Genomic DNA, 14316 nt, shown 5'->3' with positions numbered 1-14316 from the left:
TAGAGAGTTCCGATAATGTGGCAAAGGTTTCTTCACAAGAGAAGTCCAAGGTGCCTGAGAAAGACTTACGTACTAATGCTTTCCATAAGAGTTCACCAGCTAGGAGTGACAAGGAAATTCGTACTAACACTGGCGACAGTGAAAAGAAAGCCATGGACCAGTCTAAAATGAAGTGTTTCAGGTGTGGGAGTTCCTCTCATTTCTCTAGCTATCCTCATTGTTATGCCAGGGAAGCCACTTGCATGAAGTGTGGGGTCAAGGGACACTATGCAAGGGTTTGCAGATCGACTCGCAATTCGAGCAAAAAGACTGAAATTGTGCGCACGGTGCTCTTGCATATTGATGGTGGCGATGGTGGTGAAGGGGATGTTGATACTGGGAGAATAACAATGCCCGAATGCAAAATTGGGGTGGATGACTTTGACTTCGTAGTCTTAGCTGATTCTGGTTCCCCTTTCACGATGATAGGGAATAGACAGTGGGACGAAGTTGTGGGTTTTGACAATGTAGTGCTCATTCCACCGGACATTAGTCCGGTCAGCTATGGGGGTGCAAAAATAAATGTTCTAGGGTATATTGAAGCACGCATTACATTTAAGGACAGGGACACTCTGGGTAAGGTCTATGTAGCGGAAAGAGGGGACAACCTATTAGGATGGAGGCATCAACGTGATTTGGGCATTATGCTTAATCCTAACGCCAAAGATCCTAAGGATCAGGTCATGCTGGTGGATCGTGAGGTTGACAAGAGGGCATCAGTTGACCAAAATTGTGTGTATTTTGACAGGTTCCCTGAAGTCTTTTCTGATAAGTTAGGGTGTCTGAAGGGGTTTGAGCATCAAATCATTTTAAAAAATCGAGCCATACCATGTGTGCACAAAGTGAGAAAGGTGCCGAACATGATGATAGAACCACTAAAGTCTGAACTGGAGAGGTTGTTAAAGCTGGGGGTTATAGAAGAGATAGAATCCTCGGAATGGTTGGCCCCGATTGTTTTGGCCCCGAAGGATGGTGGAGCAGGTATCAGAATGTGTGTTGACTTGAGAGGTTTGAATGAGTGGATTTGGGTAGATCGACAGCCTCTACCAAATATTGCAGAATCGCTCAGTACACTGAAAGGGGCCCGCATTTTCAGTGTACTAGATTTGTCGTCGGCTTATCACCAGGTTCTTTTGCATGAGGGTTCAAGGCACCTCACCTCGTTTGTGACACCTCTGGGGGCATTTCGCTTTCTGAGGATGCCGTTTGGTTTGGCATCAGCAGCGGCATGCTTCCAGAGGGTCATGAAGAAGGTTTTAGATGGTATTGATGATATCATGTTTTTTCAAGATGATATCTTGATATATGGGAAGAATGATGATGAGCATAGTCGGACGTTACTAGAAGTTTTGGGAAGGTTAAGAGAGAAAGGTCTAACAGTAAAAAAAGAAAAATGTCGTATTAGAGTAGAAACTGTTACTTATTTAGGTCATGTGATCTCTGGTGAGGGCATTCAACCGAAATTGGAATTGGCACAAAGTGTGGTGAATGCCCCCACGCCCAAGGACAAGGAGGAGGTAAGGTCATTTTTAGGTCTTACTGAATTTTATGCCAAGTTTGTTCAAGGTTTTGCTTGTGTAACTGAGCCTATCAGAGCGTTGTTGAAGAAGGGTGCACATTTTCTGTGGTCTAGTGAGTGTCAGGAGGCTTTTGAGGCAATTAAAATGGAGATTGGGAAGATGCCTACTCTGGGGCATTTTGATGCTAATAAAAAAACAATATTGACTACTGATGCTAGTCTTAAGGGTTTGGGAGCGGTTCTTTCCCAAGTGATCGATGGGGAACACAAAACGGTGGCGTTTGCCTCCAGGGCTCTTAGGGGAGCTGAAGCGAATTACTCATGTATTGAAAGGGAGGCCTTGAGTATCTTTTGGGCAGTGCAACATTTTAAGTTTTACTTGTGGGGGATTCCCTTTTTAGTGAGGACGGACCATCGTCCTCTCACCCAAATTTTTTTCCTGTAGACACAGTGAACACATCACTCCTAGGATCAAACGCTGGAGTGAAGGATTGCAAGAATATAATTTTCAGGTGCAATATATACCTGGGTCTAGCAACAAGTCCGCAGACTGTCTCTCTCGGTTACCTTTGGCAGGAGAGGGTGATGACGATGGCAGTGATAATGTGTGTTGGGTTGCTGAGTCTACTTTGACGCTAGAAGCATGGACAGATGGGGTGAACAAGGATAAAGAATTGGAATTGTTGAGGCAGTGGATTATTCATGGTTGGCCGGATTATAAAACATTGGAGCAGGAGATGAGAAGTTATTGGCCTGTCAGGGATGAACTTTCGTATTTTGGTGGGAACCTGGTGAGGGGCGAAAGACTTGTTCCGCCTGTGGGTTTCAGAAGCAAGATTATCAACACAGCGCATGAAGGTCACCTAGGGAGGAGTCTCACCAAGGCTCGAGTCAGAGAAAGGTATTGGTGGCCTGGCATGGATCGGATGATTGAAGATGTAGTCAGGGATTGTGTGTCTTGTGCCTCAAGTGACAAGTCTCATGTGGTCTGTCAAGCGCCTTTATCTCCTGTGGAGGTTCCTGAGGTTGTTTGGTCCAAATTGGGTTTGGATATAGTTGGACCATTTGAGCTATTGCCGTCGAGTGAACGATTTGTTATTCTTTTAGTTGATTACACTTCTAAGTGGGTAGTCACAAAATGTGTCTCTTCTGTGAGCACGAGAGTAGTTATTAACTTTTTGAAGGATGTTTTTGTTTCGGAAGGTGTGCCCAAGTTTTTGATAACGGATAATGGGGTGCAGTTTGTGTCTCATGAGATGCGAGAGTTTCTTGAGGATCACAACATAGTACACCAGAAGACGGCGTTGTATGCACCTCAAGCTAATGGGTTGTCTGAGAGAATGAATCGCATAGTGAAGGATTGTGCTCAGCGTGCTCTTAGTTCCAGAGTTTCATTCAATAGTGTTTTGAGAGACACATGGTGGGCGCATCGTACAACGCCCAACGCACTCACTCAGTTATCACCTTTTGAGGCTTTGAGGGGAAGAAAAGCTGTTTCTAAGTTGAATCCATCTTGGCTGCCTACGAGCTCGAGTTTGGCACTTCCTGCAGAAGAGAGACATAGGAGGATTTTGAATTATCAAAATAAGTATAAAGCTGATTTTGATTTGAGGATGAGAGTAAGGAACAGGAAATGGAATGTTGGAGATAAAGTGATGGTGAAGAACCCCAAGCATACACTGAAAGGAAGATCGTCTTTCATGGGTCCTTTCACGATTATTTCTATTAGGAAAAATGTTGTGAAAGTGAACACGGGTTGTATGTGGAGCATGTCCAGATTAGTGAAATGTTTGGGAAAACATACAGGTTTGAGTCATTCTGTGGTGGATGGGGGTAGAGTTGTGGATAGTTCCAAGGAATGTGCTGATACCTGTGGAAAAGAACAAGCCATGAGTAAGAGTTCTGTCTTCAGGAAAGCTGTTCAGAGGAATAGGAATTTGCCTGTCAAATTCAAAGATTATGCCATGTAATGTGTTTTGGAATTTGCCTGTCAAATTCAAAGATTATGCCATGTAATGTGTTTTGCATGAAAGTTGAGTTACAAATTAAGAACAATGTAATGTATTACCTTGCTTTGGATTGTGAACCTATGTTAGTTGTTTTCCCTTGTTTTTATTTGTTTATTCTGTTTTTATTGTTTTGTTTCTTGGTAAGGGAGATGTGTTGTAATCTACTTCAGAATGTATTTCATTCGTATTCTTATGATGTCATTGGAATGTCAAAGTGAGGGTGATTCATTCTATGTTGTGCGAGGCTGAGCGAAGCAGCGGATGAGACCGTTGATGCTGTTTTGGATATTTACCAATAAAGGTCTTCTACTACAACTTATTAGACAAGGACTTATTATTACAGTCGGTTACCACAATTCAGGGCATGAAGGCTGACTTGGGGTCAGTAATGTGACTTCGGTGGCATCTAGGACAGGGGAGGAAGCCCACATGGACCGGGCGAAAAAGGCTAATGGGTGAGAGACACTAAAAGAAGCTTTGATGTGTAAGACAGGAACACTGAACAGAAGGTTAAAGTTGGCTGGGGGTTGGCGGGGCGTTCGGGGTAGAGAAGCCTGCAGTGACAAGTATTCCTCACAATCGGTTTTGCCATTTCCTCTCTAAAGGCTGGATCTCTAAATCTAGATTGGTGCATCCACCAAAGTGGAACATGTCACAGTTTTAAGCCCTGGTTGAGATCAAATGTCACAAGGGCATGGCCTGAGACTATCAAGCTATTAGCAGTCTTTAATCAGGGGCGCTAGGGCACTGTTTGCTAAGACGAAATCAGTTCGAGAGTATGAGCAAAGAATATGCAAAAACAAAGTGAAATCTATAGTGTTGAAATGTAACTCTTGCTACGCGTCTCATAAACCAAGATTACATAGTGAGCATTTAGGTTTCTTAGGGAATATACCGGTTATCCACCCTCCCAGTTTGGATTGGCTTGTCTGCTCATCAAATGCCAAACAGAAAGTCACCCATAGCATAACATCACCCACTGCAAATTCAGCTATGGGTTAAAGAAAATCAACAGGAATGCCTCCTGTACCATGGTTGGGGCATACACCGAGGCCACAGTGTGCAGCACTTGTAGCCTCAAGAATCTGGCATCTTTGTCTGTTGAAAAAAATAGCTACCTCATTGCGTTTTGATGTGGTGGAAGGGTAATGCTCAACCAGAAGGCCCTGTGCATCATCTTCTGGTCCCCCTTAGAATGCGCTGCCTACTGGAGACAGAGTATATTTTCACTGGGACATTTAAACCTTTAACATTACAGGAGAGTATTTTTGCCACTATGCAGCACACTTGTTACAAATTAGAGCATCAGTGCCCACTACTGTCCTGGTGAAACTCAGAGTCAATACTATACAAACATCGAGTCAAAGATAATTTCTATGATAGGAATAAAGGTACTGTAACCATAAGGGGCTGTTCCCTAACCCTCTTCCGTTTTCCACCACCCCAAGCCAACTTAATGAAAAGACAGTCAACAAAACAGGCTTTAGACGTCCTTCCATTAAGGCAAAGTGTCTTGATGTGATCTGTCCAACCCTCTATGAGGGCTTCGACTACCATGTCTCACCGAATGGCCCAGCAGATCCAGTCACTTCTCACGATCAGGTCTGCAGCTGTAACTACACCTTGGCTTTTCAGTACTCTCCTAGCAAACTCTCCTCCTCTTAACAAGCAACAAAAAGCTTTTGTTGTAATTAGACCAGTGCTGAGACTGCCTCTACATCCTCTCGATTTGCATCTCTGCCATTGTCCTCTGAGGCTCATATGATGGTGTATCAAGATGCCAGTCTACCTCTGGTCCACTTTCAATATTTTTGCTATTTCAGATGTATCAGACGTGTGATATGTGATAACTGCATGGTAGAAAATGATCCTGAGCAGGTATGATTATCAGTAGCATAAATGTTATCTCTATTTCTTGGTGATGAGTATTGATTTGGAGCATCACTGTAGGTTGGCTTATTGTACACCTTTGACAACCATACAGTAGTTTTTAACAGAGATCTCATTTTGTTTCCTCACAACTCAACCCTTATTTCCAGGCCTCCAACACAAAGATTCTCTCTCCCGGAGTCCAACTCATCCACTTTTAGAAGCACCATTTCTAGGTGCACTTCTGTCATTTCATGTCGTTATTCAGAGTTTATTGTGAACTTTACAAGAGCTTATATTCCATCTTCAACCTTCAAGACTCTGGAACCCACCACATCAACATTGTAGTGCAAACTGTTAATTTTGAAACTAAGACATTTTTGAGCTCTTAGAGGCTGTTATCGATGTGATCTCCCAGCTCCTACGGAAAAAGGTTTGGAGGCTGCTCAGCAGATCCTCTTTTGTTGCGGCCATTGAGGCACAGGCTGGAGGTTAAGACTCTTTCAGCATATCTGTTAGAGTGGTCTTCTTCCAACTTTTTGCCTTTTGCCTCCCACTTTTTACTCTATCCTTTTTTGGCCTTAGGACTCTGAGCAATTTACAATTGCTAAAGTGCATGTGCTTCTCCCTTACAAATGGGGACATTGGTGTATACCTGATTTGCATATTTAGTTTACCTGTTAGTCCCTTGTAAAGTGGGACCCTATGTACCCAGGTCCCGTACACTAAATGCTGCTAATGGGCCTATAGCACTAGTTGTGTAACCCACATAAGTAGCCATTCAAACCTGTCACAGGCTTGCCATTGCAGGGCCTGTGCACACAGTTTACTGCCACTTAGACTTGCCGTTTAAAACCTTGCCAAGCCTTAAAACTCCCCTTTCATTACAGATAGGTCACCCCTAAGGCAGACCCTTAGACCCTAAGGGCAGAGTGTTGTGTAATTAAAAGGCAGGACATGCACTGCTACGTTTTACATGTCCTGGCAGTGAGAACAGCTACATTTGTTTTTCATGGCTGGGAGGCCTACTCCTCCCATAAGCTAGTATTGGGGATTCCTTAAAATACATTTAAAGCTGTAATTCCTTATTGGAAAGGAGTAGCTCCTTCATGTTTAAAATCTTTGGAAAGGTGATGATAAATCATCTTTAGTGGTAAAGCTGGATTTGACATTACCATTTTAGAAATGCCGCTTTTAGAAACTGGACATATCTCTGCTCTTAAATTTGCTCTGTGTGCCTGCAGCCTGCTTCCAATACACGCCTGGGCTGGGTGACAGCTACACTTTGCACATACTCTCTATACAGCCATAACATAGGAAGGGCTAGGTGTGACAGGCCATACCTCTGCATTTATCTGCATAATGATAGTCTTACTGGGCAGAGAGAGGGAGAGGTGGCTCACACTTACATCTGAATAGAGTTATCCTGCTCCCACACAAATGGCTGATTTACCCCCTCCCCCTCCCCCCCCTTACTGGTAGTCTGGAACCAGGGCTGGCCTGGAAGGGATCCTTGTGCACTTTAGAAGGTTCTTATGAAGTCACCCTCTGTAGGAAAGTAAGATCTGCTTTTATGGTTACCCCAAAAATTTGCCTAGTGCTAAGCTGTTACTGACTAATCTGACTGCGATCCTGCTAATCAGGACCCCAGTCTACCTGCTTTCTCCCTAAACTGGTATGTTCGGTACTTAGGTACATCCCAGATTGGATACTGGGGTATCCTTATAAGTCCCTAGTATATGGAACTAAGGTACCCAGGAAATAGGTACCCCAGAGGTCCCCCATGGGCTGAAGCATGCCTTATGCCACCCACGGGAGACCATTCAAAATGGAACTAGTGGCCTGCCATTGCAGCCTGTGTAAGCTGGTGCTAGCAACACTTACTAAAGATATAGGTTTCCTATATCTAGGGTCACTGCACTTAAAACCTATAAGTCACCCCTATAGCAGGCCTTTGCTATCCTGAAGGCAAGGTGCTTGGTTCAAAGTGAGAGGGTGCCCTTGCAGGACACCCCTACCACCTACGGAGTACATTCTCCTGGGTTGTCAGTGATGCAGCCATATACTATATAGAGGGGCACCGCATAATTACCCGATGACAATCTAGAAACTGGCTGCAACAAATCCTATCATGTTTGGTATCAAAAATGTAGGAATCATACCCCCTCACAGTAAGCGGTGTGGGATGTATGATTCCAAGCACTGAAAGAGCCCTCCGTTAGGCTCTTGGTGTTCCCGGGACCAGCCTTCTTGACCTGGACAGCACAAAATGGTTGCTGCTGACCAGAGACATGATTCTGCCCTCCTGCTGCTGAGCCAAGCTCGAGCAGGGTAAAGCAGAACAATAGGCATCCTGTCACAGGGAGGTGTGACCACCTCCCAGTCAGGATTTAGTGTGTTGGCGCAGGGAGGGTGTGCTGGGCAGCACCACTCAGCCTGCAAGAGGGGCACATTTGGTGTCTCCATGCATAGTCCAGTTCAAACCAGCTATGGGATCCATTGGCTCCCGTTCTGGCGCGAAACTGGACAAAGGACATGGGAGTATCCTCCCCCTAGTCTTGACCCTCCCCTGGGAAGGTCCCCTGATTCCTCCCAACCCTTTCCTTATGGTTCTTATGGTACTTCAGGCTCCCTAGATTAATTGTGGGACATTATCTAGATCAGACACCACTTATTTTTCTACCGTCTGGGCACTCTTGACTTCGCTGGACTTTGTTTGGGCTCGTCTTAGTCTCCCTTCCATTCTGCTGCATCGTCTGTGCCTGTGCACCATACAGGAACCTTCCAAGGCATGTGGGCATCAAAGACACCTGAAGGAATCTCCCTTGGAGTGAAGGAGTCCCTCCCCTGCATTCACAGGCACCGCAACAAAGTCGACCGGTCTGCTGATCCTGAGCTCCTCCGTACTCTGTAAGGTTCTGCAACACAGGTGGGGGTTCTCACAGCTCCCGAGGCCTGCCCTGCCCTCTCACCAAGTTTGAGGCCTGTATCCCTCCTGGGTGTTGCAATAACCGAACCCCTGTGCACCACGTCAACTTGCAGTTGCAAAGGGTTGTTGGCTCCCTGCCAAAAATGATCTTCGGGCTCTAAGTAGCCCCAACCTCGAGCACCTCCAGTGACCAGAATCTTCGGCCACATCGCATCGTGTGCATCGTGGCCTGCATCTTTTGTTGAGCTGCTTGAGGTCCTCTAGTGACTCTAGTGCCTCGCGACTCTAGTGCCTCGCGACTCTAGTGACGCGACTGTAGTGCCTCCGGCCTGTGGGTCCATTTGAGAGTCATCTTTGTTTCTCTTGGGCTCCCCTGATTGCTATGGGTCTTCCCTGACTCTCCTGCTTGTGGTGAGTCCCCTGGACCTTGTAGGTCCAGACGTTGCACCTTCTTCGACTTCTTCTGCGTTGGTTGCAATTGCCAAGGCTTGTTGGTGCTTCCACCAGACATCGACCCCTCAGCATCCACCATCCGACGTGGGAATGCTCGTACATGGCTCCTGATCTTCCTAAGCATCGCCTGGTCCTCACAGCTGCATAGTCCAGGTCCTCGTCAACTCTCCTGCAACACCCAATGATGGTGGGCATTCGTTTTCTAGATCTCCTGGTCACTCCTGAGTGACATAGACTCTGTCCCCTCTGCTTGCAGGTCCCTCTCAACTAGAATGCACCTTTGGATTCCAAAGGACACTTTCTCCTTCTTCAGCAGCGGCACTTTCCTGAAGTTCTCCATTGGGTTTGATGCCGGTTTCCGACATCACTTCACACCTATGCACCCGGCTTCCTGGTGTAGGTAACGTGGGTACTAGGGAATCCACGGGTGGGGTGGCTCTCCAATCTTCTGTCTTCCACGGGGTTTCTTCAGGGTCCACTGGGAAGGGTCCTTAAACTTTAAAATTCCAACCACGACTTACACAAAGAGTTGACCGGAGCACACGATCGTGTTCCCACCATGCACACGTCTCCGTGGGATCCCTATCTACTAACCTTGGGTGGTTCCTTGGGTACCCAGCACTTCTACGTCCTCTCGACCTTGTCTTGACCAGAGTTGTGGTTCTTATACCACTTTCTTAGTATATGGTTTGCCCCTCCTCCCCGGGGTCCACTGTGTATTCTGTGCTGTTTACTGTGTTTCTTCGCAAAGTATTGTGTGCATTGTGTTTTACTCCGGGTAGGAGATATCTAAACGTGTTAGACAGTATTATAAAATAAATACATATTTTTATGAATACATTCACTTAATCTATACTATAAGATTGCATTCTGGTAAAACAAACTGCTTTACACTCCTTATGGACTAAGTCTGAAGGCTGCTCTTCACACCTACCACTTGGAGAGCTGTCTAAAATTGTCAAAGACCTCTTAAATCACCACAAGGGTTGTCTGGACTGATGCAAGGTGCACACTTACATTAGTGGACATCATATACCAGGCCAGCTTCTCACACCCCCTATATCAAAGGCACTTTTGAGTACAAGTATTGGGGCTCTGGCCCTATCAAATCAGTACATTACTGGACCGGAAGAAACTCTGCTCGAGTGCAGGCTGCTGTGCCGAAGGACTGCCGCTCAGCTGTGCCTGCATGTTCTAAGGAACTGCTTCCCTGCTTTGCTGAGCTGTGCTGATCTCTACCCTGTTAGAGGACCAAGAAAAGTGTGTGTGTGTGTGTGTGTGTGTGTGTGTGTGTGTGTGTGTGTGTGTGTGTGTGTGTGTGTGTGTGTGTGTGTGTGTGTGTGTGTGTGTGTGTGTGTGTGTGTGTGTGTGTGTGTGTGTCTGTCTGTCTGTCTGTCTGTCTGTCTGTCTGTCTGTCTGTCTGTCTGTCTGTCTGTCTGTCTGTCTGTCTGTCTGTCTGTCTGTCTGTCTGTCTGTCTGTCTGTCTGTCTGTCTGTCTGTCTGTCTGTCTGTCTGTCTGTAATACTGTACACATTGCCTCTTATGATAATCCTGCCTGCTCTGCGCCAGGTTATCCTAGGTGTGTATCAAGCTTACCCGGACTAGAGTGGTGGCTTCTGCCTGACTTAGGTGTATACCCTAGCCAACCAGAAGCCCCACTTTTTTTTAGCTTTCAGTACTGCACAGATATCACATTACATGGTGACCAATAAGGCCACAGCACATCGGGGAAGGATGAAGAAAAAAAACACCAGTTGACATACACTCCAGATTAACAGTGCAGGATGTTTCTGCGATCTACATGAATGCCCATATGCTCCGCTCAGCAGCGTCATTGCTGGCGCACGGTATCTGTGTGGCATACAGAACAAATTCCATAGAGAACAAGCATTTGCAATGCAATAGGTCTCGCATTTACGTGAGTTTAAGCTATTGGCATTGTAAATGACAATGCCTTTTATTTATGTTTTAAAAACCAAAACCTAAATAAAAAGGCACTGTCATTTACAATGCCAATAGCTCAAATTCGCTTAAATGCGAGACCTAGTGCATTGCAAATGCTTGTTTCCTCGTGTCGTGCTATATTTTACTGTAAAACCGCTCAAGGATGTGCAATTTTCTTCTATTCAATCCTACTCCCCTTTTGAAGTCGGACAGTACAAGAAAACTTTACTGGGTAGCCAAGTTCTCAGCAAAACTTCCAGTCAAAGCAACATAAATGCGTAATAAAAGTAACATTTTAGGCCCATGCACGGGGCCTAAAAAAAACCTATATCTAGGAGCGAACCAGACGTGGGGTTTGGCGATCATATTCGTTTTAACCACATCCACAAGTTTCGACTGAACAAGATTAAATCACAGGTTCCACTGTGCATGTCTAGATAATCCCACAACACACTGACACGCAGCGGAGCCGGAGAATTCAAGAGTAGTCTGGAGTGACGAGTGTAGTGCCAGGAGCCGGACCCGTGGGGCTCAACTGTCCAATAACTTTCTTTACCAGCATTGGTGTGAGTTGATGTATGCGCTTTCACAAAAGGGCGGCGTAGTAATCGGTTGGTGTGTAAGGATTTTGGGCAGGTTTTAGTCTAGGCGGGGGAAAAAGCAGTAGAGTTAGCGAGGTGGCCATGACAAAGGTGTGTAGGGTGACCAGATCGTGAGAACCAAAAACCGGGACTTTTTGGAAAAATAGAAGGACTACAGTTTTTAATCCACGGAATGGCGCAAAATGGCAGCTCTCGTCAACATAAGATCACAGAAGATGCATTAAGAAAATAAATAAAATCTAATTTCTACAAACAACATCATACCTATTAATTAAACTGCTTACTTAGAACAGCTGCTAACTAGCACAGGTTCGGAACACCCAAAAAAGGGCCTCTCGCTGTTTTCAGTCGATCCATTTTAAAAACCGGGACATGAGCCAAAATTACCAAAATCTGTAGGGGTTGCTGGTGGAAAACCGGGACTGTCCGGCAAAATCCGGAACGTCTGGTCACCCTAGTAGAGTGGGATTATTATTTCATAGGAGTTTCCACAACCGGACTGTAGGGTGGTGGGATTCACAACATGTGAATGAAGAATACACGAGACTCTCGTATACAGAATACGAAAATAAGAATACTAAGGAGAGATGGATTCGCAATAAAAGCAGGAGTTTAAGCATGGGAGAGACCAACTAGAGGAAAAACAGACGCAAGCAAAAGGCAAGTGCGGCGGAAAATCAGTGACGCAGTGCCCCTCTCTACACCCTCGATACCCCTACTTCTTAAACTGCTTCAAACTCTTTACCATACATTACCCTAAGACCATGCCGACCTGTATTTCGCACTTACACTCCCAGGGTCGCGGGGTTCAGCGTCTTGCCGGCGGGCGGAGGCGCATCTTGAAGCTGCAGCCACAGGTACCGGCTGTGCCATGGCTGAGGAGTGCCAACTGCGAACTATACGCACTGATGAAAATGCAGAGCGTCATTTGGAAATGTGGGGAGATATGTTGGAGAGCATGCAGACGGCAGAGGGCTGGGGTGAGGGGGTTGTGGTTTCCATGCTGACACTGGACCATGCCACCCATGTGTCAACCTTGGAGGATGACCCCATGTTGGATTGATTGAGCTATTGTACAGTCTGTATCTGTGTGATATGGGTGAATTGGAGTGCTGGTGTAAATTGATACATAGCACTTTGCGATTTCAAAATTACAGAGCAGAAAGAGAACCAGCCAGGCTAACTCTTATAGACCTACAAACTGTATTCTCTATATGCACATTCGTTTAAAGTATCATTTTCTTTGTAGAGACTACAGTGGTATTTTTCTATTGTTTTACCCTGCGAGCAAGAGGTTGCTGGAGCTACAACGCTGCCCAGTTACCACAGATTAGCCAAGATAAAATATGAACGTGTTCAAATTCGTCACCATTGTCTGACTTCATACAGAAGCATTTACCAGTCTGTTTGTTGAAGCAATGTTGCTGTTAAAAAAGAAGTATCATTAGACATGATTGAGGTGAGGTAGGAAGAACACATTCTAGGGTTGCATACGTTATTGTACAGTACCTCGTTAATCTTAATTTGCCTTAGTTCCTCTTCTGCTGCTGTGAGTGGGGCTGGGGATGATTCCGAGGCCAAGTATTTTTTGTATCCACTCAGGGACACATCATCCTGTAAGTAAACATCACCGTTTTAAGTACTTCAGCAATGGTGCCAAAGCTACATAAAAAATAACTAAAATGGAAAATGATTACACTTAGATTTGACATTTGTATTTCTTAGTATTGACTTATTCTGGTCATTTCAACTAAACACGCTTTACATGGCACATACAATACAGAAAGAAGCATACATATCCATTAATCTGTTACATCAGGAGTGTGAGGTGCAGTGCTTAATTTGTAGAAGGATAAATGCCGGTGTCTAAAGCCCTGCTCAGTAGGCTGTGGCCTGCACAGGACACAGCATATCAATGCTGCGTAGTCTGGAATCCACCCCATGCCTCTTTGATTGACTACCAGACACTCCTTGCCCTTTTATCTCACTCTTGCAGGTTCCTGCTTTCTTCCTTTCTGACGTTTTTGCCGTCATTCTCTTTCTCCTTCTTTCCCCTTTGTGTGTGTTTCCCTCTCTTTCTCTGAATCAAAGACCCTTGTGGATAAATAAGCACCAGTGACCCCAACGGAAACCACTGGCTCCAACTAAGCACTGGTGAGGTGATACAAACATACAACAAATGCTGAAGACCAGGAAGTAGAGGGACCTAACAAATTTGTTTACCAAATGACTCCTGGTGAATGGGATACATTGTTTCCAGTCCTTTGTTTTTTGTTATCAAATCAGCCCTTCAGGAAATGTTATTCTCAGTTCAGTTCAAGTTAATCAATGGAGCTAACAACCCTAAAAACAATAATTTTTAAAAGAAAAGCCTAGCCCGCAAAACATAGCCAAATAACAAGGAAGGAGTTTTAAAAGTCCTGGCAAGCACTGGAAAGGGCAGACCACATATATGTACCTAAAGTTACTAGAGTCCCTACACTCTTAGGGCAGTAATGCAGTGAATGCTGGGTGTTCATTTCATTTGTATCATTCCATTTTTGATTAATCAGTGGGTCACTTGCAGTTCTCTGTTGTGCTGCGTTGCAGAACTTTGTCTGTCACCCTGATTTTATATGCAGAAGTACAGCGAAAATGTTTTTCAAAAACTGAAATAAAACACTGGTTGGGCCGGAAGAGAGAAATTATTGAGATATTGGGAAGCAACAATGTACTTTGGCCCACAATCACAAGGAATTGTCTAATTACAAAGTGTAACAAAGCACTCTATTTCGAGGACAAGGATGAATTCTACGAAAACCTCTGCAACAACTTCAAACCCCAAACAAACTGACATTAGGACACAGGGAAGGGAAAGTGACAGCCATTCGAGCACGAAAGACAATAACAACCAATCTGTAACAATCTGTTAAAACTGTACAACATTTTGAAGTTCCTCTAGTTCTCCCAGAA

At 45.0% G+C, this 14316-nt stretch overlaps 1 protein-coding gene across 2 annotated transcripts in view; it reads right to left on the bottom strand.

Annotated features, from left to right (window-relative positions):
- Nucleotides 1-14316, bottom strand: part of TWF1 (twinfilin actin binding protein 1) — a 240397-nt gene that overhangs the window by 106880 nt on the left and 119201 nt on the right. For both annotated transcript variants that reach the window (XM_085653045.1, XM_085653046.1), the window contains exon 5: nucleotides 12874-12978. In XM_085653045.1, coding sequence (XP_085509171.1) covers nucleotides 12874-12978 — 105 coding nt within the window. The remainder of the gene's footprint in view (nucleotides 1-12873; nucleotides 12979-14316) is intronic.

The sequence above is a fragment of the Triturus cristatus genome, chromosome 4_1 (assembly GCF_964204655.1).
Source record: "Triturus cristatus chromosome 4_1, aTriCri1.1, whole genome shotgun sequence".
Taxonomy (NCBI): domain Eukaryota; kingdom Metazoa; phylum Chordata; class Amphibia; order Caudata; family Salamandridae; genus Triturus; species Triturus cristatus.
The sequence above is the reverse complement of the archived record's forward strand: the minus strand, read 5'-3'. Positions and strand labels throughout refer to the sequence as shown.